Here is a 12,895-nt window from a genome sequence, read left to right as displayed (position 1 = left end):
ATATTTGTAATAATGACAATTACAACAATACTGAATGAACATTGAACATTTTAACTTAATACACAATCTATTTAGTCTCAAATAAATAATACATGGTCAATTTTGTTTAAATAATGCAAAAACGGTGTTGGAGAAGAAAGTAAAAGTGCAATATGTGCCATGTAAAAAAGCTACCGTTTAAGTTCCTTGCTCAGAACATATGAAAGTTGTTGGTTCAATATTCCCAGTTAAGAAGTTTTAGGTAGTAGTTAATATATGAATGATATTATGACACCAACTATTTCTCTGCCATTTGTATTTCATATACCTTTGACTTGGATGTTCAAATAGACACTTTAGTATTGTCAGCCTATTCTCAGGAGTTGATAGGCTTGAGGTCATAAACAGTGCTGTGCATCAAACATTGCGAAGAGCTGCTGCAAACGCAGTAAAGTTTTAATGAATGCTTACGAGCCTGCTGGTGCCTACCACCTAACGCTCAGAGTGCTCTATCAAATTTATTATAATATAATAAACACAGAAATACCAGCCTTTGGTCATTAATATGGTTAAATCTTGAAACTATAATTTTGAAAACGTTTATTCTTTCAGTGAAATACGGAACCGTTATGTATTTTATCGAATGGGTGGCAACCCTAAGTCTAAATATTGTTCTTACATTGCACAACCTTCAAGGTTATGTCATAATTATGTAAAATTATGGCAAATTAGTTCAGTTAGCAACGAGCCAGGCGGACCAAACTGTTGCATATACCTGGACTCTTCTTGCACTGAACACAAGAGAAGTGCCACAATTTCCCTAGTTATTGGTGGTTATCAACCATGTGTAGTTAACTAGTAATTATGTGAAGGTTGATTTTTTTTAAATATTTTTTTTATGAGAAGTTTAATGCAAGCTAGCAACTTACCTTGCCTCCTTGCTGCACTCGTGTAACAGGTGGTCATCCTGCCATGGTTTCCTCGTGGATTGCAATGTAATCGGTGCCCATGTTCATTTTCGGCATTGCCGATTAATTAGGGCCAATTTCAAGTTCATAACAATCGGCAGATTACCGATTGTTATGAACTTGAAATTGGCCCTAATTAATCGGCAATGCCGAAAATCTGTGTATGCCGAAAATCTCTGTATGCGAACCCCAAAAATTGTATTTGATTGTGTTTGGGGAGGCCGGTGACAAGCGTAGGTCCAAAATAAGCCCATAAAAAGTTTGCTTGAAGTGGAAAATGTAGCTGGCTAATTAGCCGACTGCCAGCGCTAATGGACAACGCTGCTTACCACTTGTTCAAGTCATGGGGACCTTGACTTTACTAAAGCCACATGTAATTGGGTTTTTCCACCTGGGTACTGAACCGTACCCGAGCTGGTACGGGTGGATACATCTTTATTACATTTGGGTGAGTTTTTGTTGAATATAAAGCATACTGAGCAGCGGGGGTATTGCACCTTCGCCCATAATTTAAAACCGGTTGGATGAATCTAAGCAAAAACGAATAATCTGTAAATATTAACATTCTTTTGATGAGGAAGTCACACCGAATTTGGGAAACCCTGAGCTACAGCAACATTCTGTAACAATGTTCAAACCTACATCGGTTACATTTTGAAATGGAAAACCAAAGCATGCCAAATCAGAACAGAACCGAGTCCCCATTCAGTACCGAATCCAAGACATTTACATGTCTGTGATTGACAGGTTTGCCAATCCAGGTCAGGGACACCGGGCTGGACATCAAGGATGATGTGCCGAAGTCAGACGTGAACAAGGAGTACTACACACAGAATGCTGAGAGAGAGGTATGTGTGGAGAGACGGCTGCATCCCCGGTATTTCTGTGTTCACAAATTCAACTTCCAGTGTTTTACCCCTGTTAACCCCCCTATCTCCCTGACTCCCTTTGTCCTCAGATAGGGAACTCTGATGGGACACGGCCAGTGGGTCTGCTGGGTAAGGCCCCCAGCTCCAGTGAGATGCTGCTGAAGCTGGCCCGCACTACGCCCTACTACAAGAGGAACAGACCCCACATCTGCTCCTTCTGGGTGAAGGGAGAGTGCAAGAGAGGAGAAGAGTGTCCTTATAGGTAAGAGTGCAATCTAAAAGATGTCTCCATCTCTTTATAAGGGCTACAGTTGGGTCATGTGTGTACAGTACAATGACTATATAGATACAGCCCCTCCTGTCTGTGTGATTTGTAATGACATTTCACTTGGTGGTGCTGTTGAGCAATAAATCAACCTACATTGACTGGGGAGAACTATTCCTTCTCATGCACATTCTCTCCCTGCCGCATCAGGCACGAGAAGCCCACAGACCCAGATGATCCCCTGGCAGACCAGAACATTAAGGACCGTTACTATGGTATTAATGACCCAGTGGCTGACAAGCTGCTGAAACGGGCCTCCACCATGCCCAGACTGGACACGCCTGAGGACAAGACCATCACCACACTCTATGTAGGGGGGATGGGAGATACCATCTCAGATGCAGAGCTGAGGTAGGTTTCTGATTATAGTGTCAGTTGATTTGAACTGTTTTTTTTTGTGTGTGTTTTTTTTGCTTTTCCAAAATATACCAGGATTGCTGGTAGTCAGTTTGAATGATCTGTGACGCAGTTGGGAACTTGTGCCCTCAATCGTTGTGTCTGTCTGTCTGTTTCTACAGGAATCACTTCTATCAGTTTGGGGAGATCCGGACCACCACCATTGTCCAGAGGCAGCAGTGTGCCTTCATCCAGTTTGCCACACGGCAGGCAGCTGAGCTTGCTGCAGAGAAGTCCTTCAACAAGCTCATCATCAACGGACGCAGGCTCACCGTCAAGTGGGGCAGGTAAGAGGTCAAAGCTTACGAGGAAAGGAGGAGAATGTATTGGAAGTCCTTCCTTTCTAGCCAGATGGTGACAAGGGCAAAAATATTTGGGAGTCTTTATATATGGTCTCCATTGCATCCCTGCACCCTACTCACTGTGTACCCTAATGTGTTGTGACTGTCCAGGTCTCAGGCAGCCAGAGGAAAGGAGGCCTACCAGGATGGGGTCAGTGAGATGGGAACCAGATTAGACCCTGTGCCAGGACTGCCTGGAGGTAAGTCTGTCTGGGAGGCTTTGAAAGACTGTGTGTGTGAGCCTGTGTGTGTTCTTGTTCTGACTCTCTTCTCTCTCCCACAGCTCTCCCCCCACCCCCTGCTCTGGAAGAAGACGTTCCCACTAACTACTTCAATCTGGACCCTGGAACATCTCCTAATGTCATGAACATCTCTCTGCCCCCGCCGCCCGGCATCAACCCACCACCTCCAGGTACCGGTCACACCTTTGTTGCCCTGGAGAAATTCTGGCCATACTTATAAACTCAGCCAAAAAAGACATGTCCCTTTTTCAGGACCCTGTCTTTCGAAGATAACTATCTTTCAAAGATAACTTCACAGATCTTCATTGTAAAGGGTTTAAACACTGTTTCCCATGCTTGTTCAATGAACCATAAACATGCACCTCTGGAACTGTCATTAAGACACTAACAGCTTATAGACGGTAGGCAATTAAGGTCACAGTTATGAAAACTTAGGACACTAAAGAGGCCTTTCTACTGACTCTGAAAAACACCAAAAGAAAGATCCCCAGGGTCCCTGCTTATCTGTGTGAACGTGCCTTAGGCATGCTGCAAGGAGGCATTAGGACTGCAGATGTGGCCAGGGCAATAAATTGCAATGTCGCCTAAGACAGTGCTACAGGACAGACAGCTGATCGTCTTCGCAGTGGCAGATGACGTGCAACAACAACTGCCCGAGTTACACCAGGAACGCACAATCCCTCCATCAGTGCTCAGACTGTCCGCTATAGGCTGAGGAAGGCTGGACTGAGGGCTTGTAGGCCTGTTGTAAGGCAGGTCCTCACCTGACATCACCGGCAACAATGTCACCTATGGGCACAAACCCACCATCGCTGGGCCAGACAGGACTGGCAAAAAGTGCTTTTTGACAAGTCAGGGTATTGTCTCACTGGGGGTGATGGTCGTATTTGTGTTTATCGTCGAAGGAATGAGCGTTACACCAAGGCCTGTACTCTGGAGCGGGATCGAGGTGGAGGGTCCGTCATTGTCTCGGGTGGTGTGTCACATAATCGGACTGAGCTTGTTGTCATTGCAGGCAATCTCAACGCTTTGCGTTACAGGGAAGACATCCAAATATTTACACATGTTAAATTTGCTGAAAATAAATGCAGTTGACAGTGAGGACATGTTCATTTGTTGCAGTTTAGTATGTCACTGAGCTAGCGCTCACACAATGTGACACCTAATGTGTACCTTGTTCATTTATGTTGTGTTTTTTTACCTTCAGGTTTTGGTGCGCCTATGTTCCACATGGGTTCAATGGGTCCCCCTCCTCCCATGGGCATGAGACCCCCAGGATACATCCACTACCCTTCCCAGGACCCCCAGCGCATGGGTGCCCACGCTGCCCGCCATGGCGACTAGTTACCATGGTGATACTTTGCTATGCCAAACATCTCTGGTTGAGATAATTGCCCTGGGCAGATGTTTCTCTTAGGCACAGGTCTAGGATCAGCTTACCCTCCCCCAGTCCTCACCATCGTAATTACGGGGTGAAATGCATAACGGGCCTTAGATCAGCATCCAGTGGCAATGTCATCTAACTTTGAGGTTCACCCGGGTGTTAGAGAATGTCATGGATCAGTGTATTTAGACTTACAACATCAGAATGGAGAAATTGTTGAAATGTACAAGGCATCCTGCAGAGCAGCCCCTTGAAATGACAATTTTTAGACCTGTTGATTTTCATTCATATTATGGATTTGATTTTTGATACAATGTTCATTTTCCACAAAAATGATTCAGTTTATTATTGTGATGTTTTGTTGTCCACCTCTGCCATTAAAACAAGTTCTCTATCATTTACATTTAAAGCAATCAATATCACAAAATCAATCCTTTATAACAGAGGGCAAGAAAGACGGAGGAAGGAAGTGTGTTGGTAGGAGAGAGGGAAGGGAGCCAAAGGTTATGTCGAGTTGTAGAGTTGGGAGGGAAATGGGGCAGTTGGGCTAAGGAAGAGGGCGTTTTTGATTAAAAAAGAGACAAATCACCTCTCCCCTCAACTGGCCTTTGTTTGCCTGGGCTCAACTCTCATAATGAACTGTTGATTGATTCAGTAGTCCTCAGTTGGCCTCCACACAGGCCCATCCACAGAGCTCTCATCAGGAAACAATCTTATCATTCACCAGTCTTTCCCTATGCCACTGACTGAATACCAGAGGGCTCGAGTTAGAACTTGCCCCTAACCACAGACCCTTATCCTAATATAACCATTAAATAGATGAAAGCATCTTAATATAAAAATAGTTTGGGGCTACCTACTCTAGAGGGAGTCATCTTTGAATCAGGAGGGAAGGGTAATAGGAGCAAAACGATGCTTAAATCTTTTAGCCTGCAATTTCACAAAGGTCACAGGAAGTTTGAAGGTAATAGGTGAGTGGTGGTCCTCTCACAGGTCGGTGGATTCAGGGGAGTAGTCGTGACCCCATCCCCGTGGTACTCTGTTGAAGTTGGGCCGTTTACACATGCGGTCCAGGGTCGTACCAGGGAGGCACTGGGAGTCCAACAGCTCGAACCCCATCACTGGGATGACCCTCATACTCTTCTGCTGTGCGCCTCCGAATGGCATGGCCGCTCTGAGGGAGAGGGATGCTTATGTTAGAAGTGTATATTTGAGGAAGAGAATGACTCAGTAGCTTACATAACACCAAAGACGTTCTCTGGGTATCAGATCTTTCTCACTCAACAGGTGGGTAGAAAGAAGCGTTTAGATGTTCTGTGATACCCAGGCATCCACACAGAGCTCCACTAATGACCCTGGCTGGCCTGGTTTAACTCATCTTTTAGGTCGGAAATAATCAACATCTGTTGGGAATTCAGTGAGAACCCTTAAGGAATCATCCGACTATAGATGGGGCTTCTTCCCAGTTGTCCCACACAGTTTGTATGCCTCACTTTAAACTTAGACTTAATTAACCCCAGATACCTTGTTAATTGAAGGAGTAAATCAATGCATCCATGTGTGCTTCAGTTACTGAATGATTGGTACCAAAATGACTGACGGTAGACTAAAAGTTGTGTGTGTGAGGAGAGTCTCAGACCAAGTTCAGCCTTTGTTCTTGCCTCATCGGTGTGACGCAATCTTGCGTGTGCCAGGGTAAGATGAGCCCCTTTGTGCGCCATCAGTCTGTAAGGGGCTGAAAGGCATGCAAGCCCCCGGGGGGTCATTTCTCACGAGCCCATGTTAAAATAGCCGCCCACCTGACAGCCACAGTCCAAGGGAGTGCGAGCCAGAGGCGGGATTGCTTTTCAAACAGTGGAAACATGGACGCGTGCCGAGGGAAGCTAATTTAAGAGAATTGTGATATTCATTTGATAACATGCTTCGGTCATCTGCGGCTCTATTTGATGATGGGCGATCGCTAATCCTGTGCTAAACGTGCATTAAGCCTCAGCCCGAGCCATGTTCGCTTTGATGAGTGGGGTCTTGAATTTGTCTTTCCAAAGAATACAGTGCCTTGCGAAAGTATTCGGCCCCCTTGAACTTCGCAACCTTTTGCCACATTTCAGGCTTCAAACATAAAGATATAAAACTGTATTTTTTTGTGAAGAATCAACAAGTGGGACACAATCATGAAATGGAACGACATTTATTGGATATTTCAATTTTTTTTAACAAATCAAAAACTGAAAAATTGGGCGTGCAAAATTATTCAGCCCCCTTAAGTTAATACTTTTTAGTGCCACCTTTTGCTGCGATTACAGCTGTAAGTCGCTTGGGGTATGTCTCTATCAGTTTTGCACATCGAGAGACTGAAATTTTTTCCCATTCCTCCTTGCAAAACAGCTCGAGCTCAGTGAGGTTGGATGGAGAGCATTTGTGAACAGCAGTTTTCAGTTCTTTCCACACATTCTCGATTGGATTCAGGTCTGGACTTTGACTTGGCCATTCTAACACCTGGATATGTTTATTTTTGAACCATTCCATTGTAGATTTTGCATTATGTTTTGGATCATTGTCTTGTTGGAAGACAAATCTCCGTCCCAGTCTCAGGTCTTTTGCAGACTCCATCAGGTTTTCTTCCAGAATGGTCCTGTATTTGGCTCCATTCATCTTCCCATCAATTTTAACCATCTTCCCTGTCCCTGCTGAAGAAAAGCAGGCCCAAACCATGATGCTGCCACCACCATGTTTGACAGTGGGGATGGTGTGTTCAGCTGTGTTGCTTTTACGCCAAACATAACGTTTTGCATTGTTGCCAAAAAGATCAATTTTGGTTTCATCTGACCAGAGCACCTTCTTCCACATGTTTGGTGTGTCTCCCAGGTGGCTTGTGGCAAACTTTAAACGACACTTTTTATGGATATCTTTAAGAAATGTCTTTCTTCTTGCCACTCTTCCATAAAGGCCAGATTTGTGCAATATACGACTGATTGTTGTCCTATGGACGGAGTCTCCCACCTCAGCTGTAGATCTCTGCAGTTCATCCAGAGTGATCATGGGCCTCTTGGCTGCATCTCTGATCAGTCTTCTCCTTGTATGAGCTGAAAGTTTAGAGGGACGGCCAGGTCTTGGTAGATTTGCAGTGGTCTGATACTCCTTCCATTTCAATATTATCGCTTGCACAGTGCTCCTTGGGATGTTTAAAGCTTGGGAAATCTTTTTGTATCCAAATCCGGCTTTAAACTTCTTCACAACAGTATCTCGGACCTGCCTGGTGTGTTCCTTGTTCTTCATGATGCTCTCTGCGCTTTTAACGGACCTCTGAGACTATCACAGTGCAGGTGCATTTATAAGGAGACTTGATTACACACAGGTGGATTGTATTTATCATCATTAGTCATTTAGGTCAACATTGGATCATTCAGAGATCCTCACTGAACTTCTGGAGAGAGTTTGCTGCACTGAAAGTAAAGGGGCTGAATAATTTTGCACGCCCAATTTTTCAGTTTTTGATTTGTTAAAAAAGTTTGAAATATCCAATAAATGTCGTTCCACTTCATGATTGTGTCCCACTTGTTGTTGATTCTTCACAAAAAAATACAGTTTTATATCTTTATGTTTGAAGCCTGAAATGTGGCAAAAGGTTGCGAAGTTCAAGGGGGCTGAATACTTTCGCAAGGCACTGTACATGCATAATATTGTCCTGCCTTTGTACTGTGAAGTGTGAAGTCCTCAGAGGTCCTCTAGTTAGACGGCCTCTATGTTTGTGACTTGGCTACATGTGTCAGGGTTCCATGTGTTCTCAGTTCCTCACCTTTTGAAGCACCTGTAGTTGGCAGGCTGTAGTGTGACCCCCTGTGAGTTAGTGAGGTAGTGAGACTGACCTGTTGAAACACCTGTAGTTGGCGGGCTGTAGTGTGGCCCTCTGTTGGAACTGGGTGCTGATGGAGGACCTGAGGTCGTCACTGTCACCCAGGGCTTCCCTCCAGGGGGAACGGTAGGACCTGCTTGTCAGGTTAAACTTCTCACGAGGGATCTCCTTCAGGGGACCCACGTAGCCTGAGGTCAAAGGTGAGTCCCAGACTCAGTCCCTGAAAGCTCTTAGGGTTTACACATTTAAAGCAGGTTGTTTGATCTGATGTTGGTTCTGGCTATAATAGAAAGCGTTAAACTTGGTGTAAATCCAGCACAATAAACGAGGCTTAGCTGGATGTCACTCAGACCCAAAAACGAACCTACTGTTAGGTCAGGACACAGATACACTCAACACACTAGCACCCAGAGTGTTATCAGATATTCTCAAGCACAGCCTTAAAAACAAACTGTCAGAGCAATAGTTTTGTTTAACCTTGTCCTTCCAAAATGTAACGTGTCCAACATGGGTGGTTAAACCCCCTTTGTCATAACAGCACACTCAAATGGGTAGTTCATCCCAAAATCAAAGTTTGTCATTTCCATAGCTCAAAAGTAATCTGAAGTAAAGCTGACCAATATTCCAACCTCTGAATGTAGGGGGTGACCTATCCCTTTAAGCCATGTGGTTCTAATCCCTCTCATGTTACCAGCTACCTGGGGCAATGACGTTGGGGCTGCCGTTCATGGCCTCAGTCTTCTGTAGAGTGGTGATCAGGCTGTGGTTGCCAGGCATCAGATATGCCTGGTTCTCTTTCCCCCTCTGGGGCCCCTGTATGGTCTGGGGGGGCAAGGGCTCTGGAAGGCCCTGGGCAGGGACACAATAACATTCTGGATTAGCTCCATTCAAACTCAGTTGTGTGCATTATCATGGGAAAATAACCACCATGGAATAACCAATTTTGGGGACAGTTCCACTGCCTCAATCTCTCCATCATACAGCCAATGATATCCACTCATTACAGTAGATTTCGCCTAGAATTTCTATGTTACCACCTGACAGGTGCTATATAGAACCTAAAAGGGTTATTTGGCTGAACCCTTTTGGGTTCCAGGTAGAACACCTTCCACAGAGGGTTATACATGAAACACAAAATAGTTCTACCTCTTTGCTTTTCCATGTAGAACTCATTCCACAGAGGGTTATACATGGAACCCCAAAAAGTTATACCTGGAACCAAAAAGGGTTCTCTTATTGGGACAGCCAAAGAACCCATTTGGAACCCTTTTTTCTAAAGTGTGGCCCTCTTATTTATACCAATAACCTTGGCCCAGTTCTCGTGCTCCAAGGGGACAGTGTACAGCAAAGCAGAAAGTGAGAGAGGACGGCCAAGGTTTCACTGCCTCATCAAACAGCTCTGCCATAAATCCAACAAGCTAACAAGCTGCTTGCACAATACTGCACATCAGGATGACAAGTCCATGGGTCTAACAGTGTGGATAGCTCAGTGGATATGTATGTATATATATGTACAGTATTGCCTTGTGTTTCCATAGAAATAAAATGTCTTTGAACATTAATTGAGCATTCTGTTCTACATTGAAATGTCATGGCATCTCTAGTGGAGAGAGGCAGGGTGTGTGTGTTTGAAATGTGAGAATGTGTATGTATGAGAATGTCTGTGTGTGTGCGAGAATTTGTCCGTGCATACATGCACGTGTGTGTGTTCTTACATTGCTGTAATGGTCATGGACTTGGTTCTCCAGTGTGAATCTCTCCACCCGTCTCAGTCTCTCCTGGAACATGCGGGAGCCGCGGTTGGACGGAAGGTTCAATTCCTCCATCATCACATCCTTGGGAACACTGATCTTCTTCCCCAAGTTCATACCTCCTGGCACACACAAACAAAAGCACAGCATGAAGATAAAGTATTATATTTGTCTTTCACTAGGTCTCAAAGTGCTTTCCATTGTAAGTCACTCCATGTACCACTAAGTCAAAGTAATTAAACCCTTTTAGTAAGTAAGACAAGTAAGCAGGGAAAGGCATGAACTGGAGACACAAACAGACAAATACAGAGAATAAGACAGTTACAGGGACTCAGATCAGATAGAATCTGATTTGCTGTATCTGTCTTTGACTTGCACAGTAGCATTTCTATCTGCTGGCCTGTGTCAGTCAGAGAAACCCTGTGAATGTTGAATCACAAAGAGAGAACCTGGCTTCCCCCAGCAACAGGGGTTTCCTCATGACTCATGAAGTGTTCTGAAGTGTTCTTTTTCAGTACGTAGGAGATTAAGGTCTCTGGCTCCTCTCAGCTCCAAACTATTTATTGAAGATCAACTGACCCGACCCATAAACCATAACCTCAGATATCATATCATCACTTATCCACAAAGCCTAGTGTTGAGTTTCCTATTTGGCCCCATGCATTGCCACCAGATTGTAGCATTACATTATAACTTTGGAATAGCCCTGAGAGATGCAGGCTGAGGTTGTGTAATGTTTTTTGTGGTGCAGTGTTGCATGGGTAACTGGGTATATAAATAGGATGTTTGGAAGAAGTATCTCTTATAGGAACTCTCTCTCTCTTTCTCTTTTTCTGTCTTTCTCTCTCTCACTCACTCTCTCAGTAAAGTTTATGCGAATTCCTGCCTTATGCCAGCTGCATTGTCGACAGGACTTGCCTTTTGAAGTGCCTGTTTAAAACCCACCAACCGGGGGATCACATTATGCTGAGTCAGACGGGCCTGATGCCAGCACCTGCTGCTGGCTGAGACCATCAGAAAACAGACAAACAAAACCACACGGAATGCCTCCTGAGTATTGTTCGGCCCACTGAGAGTTCTAACTCCAGAGTTCTAATGTAGAGTCTCTAGGGTTTAATCCGTTAACGTACTCTATACGTTTGTGAGTACTAATGTGTTGCGGCGTGTGATTAATAATTATACTCTGTAGCCTATGCCTGGGTGTATGAACTGCTTTGGAGTTTAGTCAGGTTTATTCAGTCTGTCTAGGCTGACAGACATTTGAACTCTGCTGTTCTCAGAGCTGATCTCCCCTTTGGGAGATCAATAAAGGATATTTAGTTGAATGTAACTATAGAATTGTATGGGAATAGTAATTGAATATATCTCTATAGTCTTACCTCCCCTGGCCTCTGTACACAGAGCCTTGGCTTGCTGTATCCTCTGCTTGGACAGGTCATCATACACTGATTGCATCATCTTCCTCTGGTGGGGGATGGATGAGGTGAAAGGATGAACAGAGTTCACGTTAGGCTCTGGTTTGGGAATACACGCTCACACACATCTTTTAGATCTTTTACAAGATCACAGTAGTTGGCTACAGTGTGTCACTCAAAGACCCCCCCCCCCCCCCAAAAAAAAAAAAACATGCACATATATATGAATTAATCAGAGTATAATTTTAACAGTTCCACACAACTCATCTTTTGTGTATGGAAACATGAATAGAACTCATGAATATGTTGTTTGAGCGTAATATATTCTCTAGATCTAATATAGAAAGTCCCTTAGAGAGCTTTTTTCTGGAAGCTATCATTAACTCTGAACACCACAGTTAGATGTGTGCTCCAAACATAAGCTGTAGCTGCATGACTGCTCCTCATCAGCGGTGGTGTAAAGTACATCAGTAAAAAAAACTTTAAAGTACTTTTTTGGGGGTATCTGTGCTTTACTTTACTATTTATATTTTGGACAACTTTTACTTTTGCTTCACTACATTCTGAAAGAAAATCATGTACTTTTATCCCATAGATTTTCCCTGACTCCCAAAAGTACTAGTTACATTTTGAATGCTTGGCAGGACAGGAAAATGGTCCAATTCACACACTTATCAAGAGAACATCCCTTGTCATCCCTACTGCCTCTGATCTGGCATACTCACTAAACACAAATGCTTGGTTTGTAAATTATATGTTGGAGTGTGCCCCTGGCTATCTGTACTTTTTTTTTTTTTACTAGAAAATGGTGTCGTTTGACTTTTACTTAAGTAGTATTTTACTGGGTGACTTTCACTTTTACTTGAGCCATTTTCTATTAAGGTATCTTTACTTTTACTCAAGTATGACAGTTGGGTACTTTTTCCACCACTGCCCATCAGCATGGCTGGCAGATGGATAACAAAAAGCATGTATAAACAGAAAGTTACATCTGTGCTTCCTGCTGTAAGACATGTAGATTACATTTTCACATACATCCGTTGACATATTCACACTGCACTGTGCTGGACAATACCCAAGTTGGAGTAAAATCTTGCAGGTTGCCTAGATCAACCCCAGATCCTGCCTATGATTCCATCTTACCTGTCTCTCTTCTCACAGGTTCAGCCGTAGAGGTGATGTGAGGTGAAATGAGGTGATATGAGGTGAGTATATCGCTGTGTGATTTATCGTCTCTGAATCTGGGATGCCTCCCTATCCCACTCTGATGCTTCTCATCTGTGAGGGAACAGTTTGTATACCAGTGATCCCTGGATGCTCCGGGTGCTAACCTCACAGGTTATTTTAACAGAGGCGAGGAGCGAGAGAGCCA

At 44.0% G+C, this 12,895-nt stretch overlaps 2 protein-coding genes across 4 annotated transcripts in view; one reads left to right on the top strand and one right to left on the bottom strand.

Moving 5' to 3' along the window:
* The window catches only part of LOC110488617 (pre-mRNA-splicing factor RBM22), a 20,959-nt gene extending 16,054 nt beyond the window's left edge, over positions 1 to 4,905 (top strand). For all 3 annotated transcript variants that reach the window (XM_021560897.3, XM_021560898.3, XM_090198203.1), the window contains 7 exons: positions 1,695 to 1,795; positions 1,906 to 2,078; positions 2,292 to 2,492; positions 2,660 to 2,824; positions 2,990 to 3,078; positions 3,162 to 3,290; positions 4,328 to 4,905. In XM_021560897.3, the coding sequence (XP_021416572.2) occupies positions 1,695 to 1,795; positions 1,906 to 2,078; positions 2,292 to 2,492; positions 2,660 to 2,824; positions 2,990 to 3,078; positions 3,162 to 3,290; positions 4,328 to 4,464 (995 nt within the window). In that variant the 3' untranslated portion in view covers positions 4,465 to 4,905. The remainder of the gene's footprint in view (positions 1 to 1,694; positions 1,796 to 1,905; positions 2,079 to 2,291; positions 2,493 to 2,659; positions 2,825 to 2,989; positions 3,079 to 3,161; positions 3,291 to 4,327) is intronic.
* LOC110488618 (myozenin-2) lies at positions 4,821 to 12,895 on the bottom strand. Its single transcript, XM_036942746.2, has 6 exons — positions 12,667 to 12,895; positions 11,488 to 11,572; positions 10,073 to 10,230; positions 9,056 to 9,206; positions 8,371 to 8,545; positions 4,821 to 5,678 (listed from the first exon to the last, which is right to left on the bottom strand). The coding sequence occupies exons 2-6, from the start codon at positions 11,564 to 11,566 to the stop codon at positions 5,492 to 5,494; spliced, it is 750 nt and encodes a 249-aa protein (XP_036798641.2). The 5' UTR covers positions 11,567 to 11,572; positions 12,667 to 12,895; the 3' UTR covers positions 4,821 to 5,491.

This window comes from Oncorhynchus mykiss, chromosome 14, assembly GCF_057628025.1.
Source record: "Oncorhynchus mykiss isolate SJ-2025 chromosome 14, ASM5762802v1, whole genome shotgun sequence".
Classification (NCBI taxonomy): Eukaryota; Metazoa; Chordata; class Actinopteri; order Salmoniformes; family Salmonidae; genus Oncorhynchus; species Oncorhynchus mykiss.
This window is presented reverse-complemented; position numbering and strand designations above follow the sequence as displayed.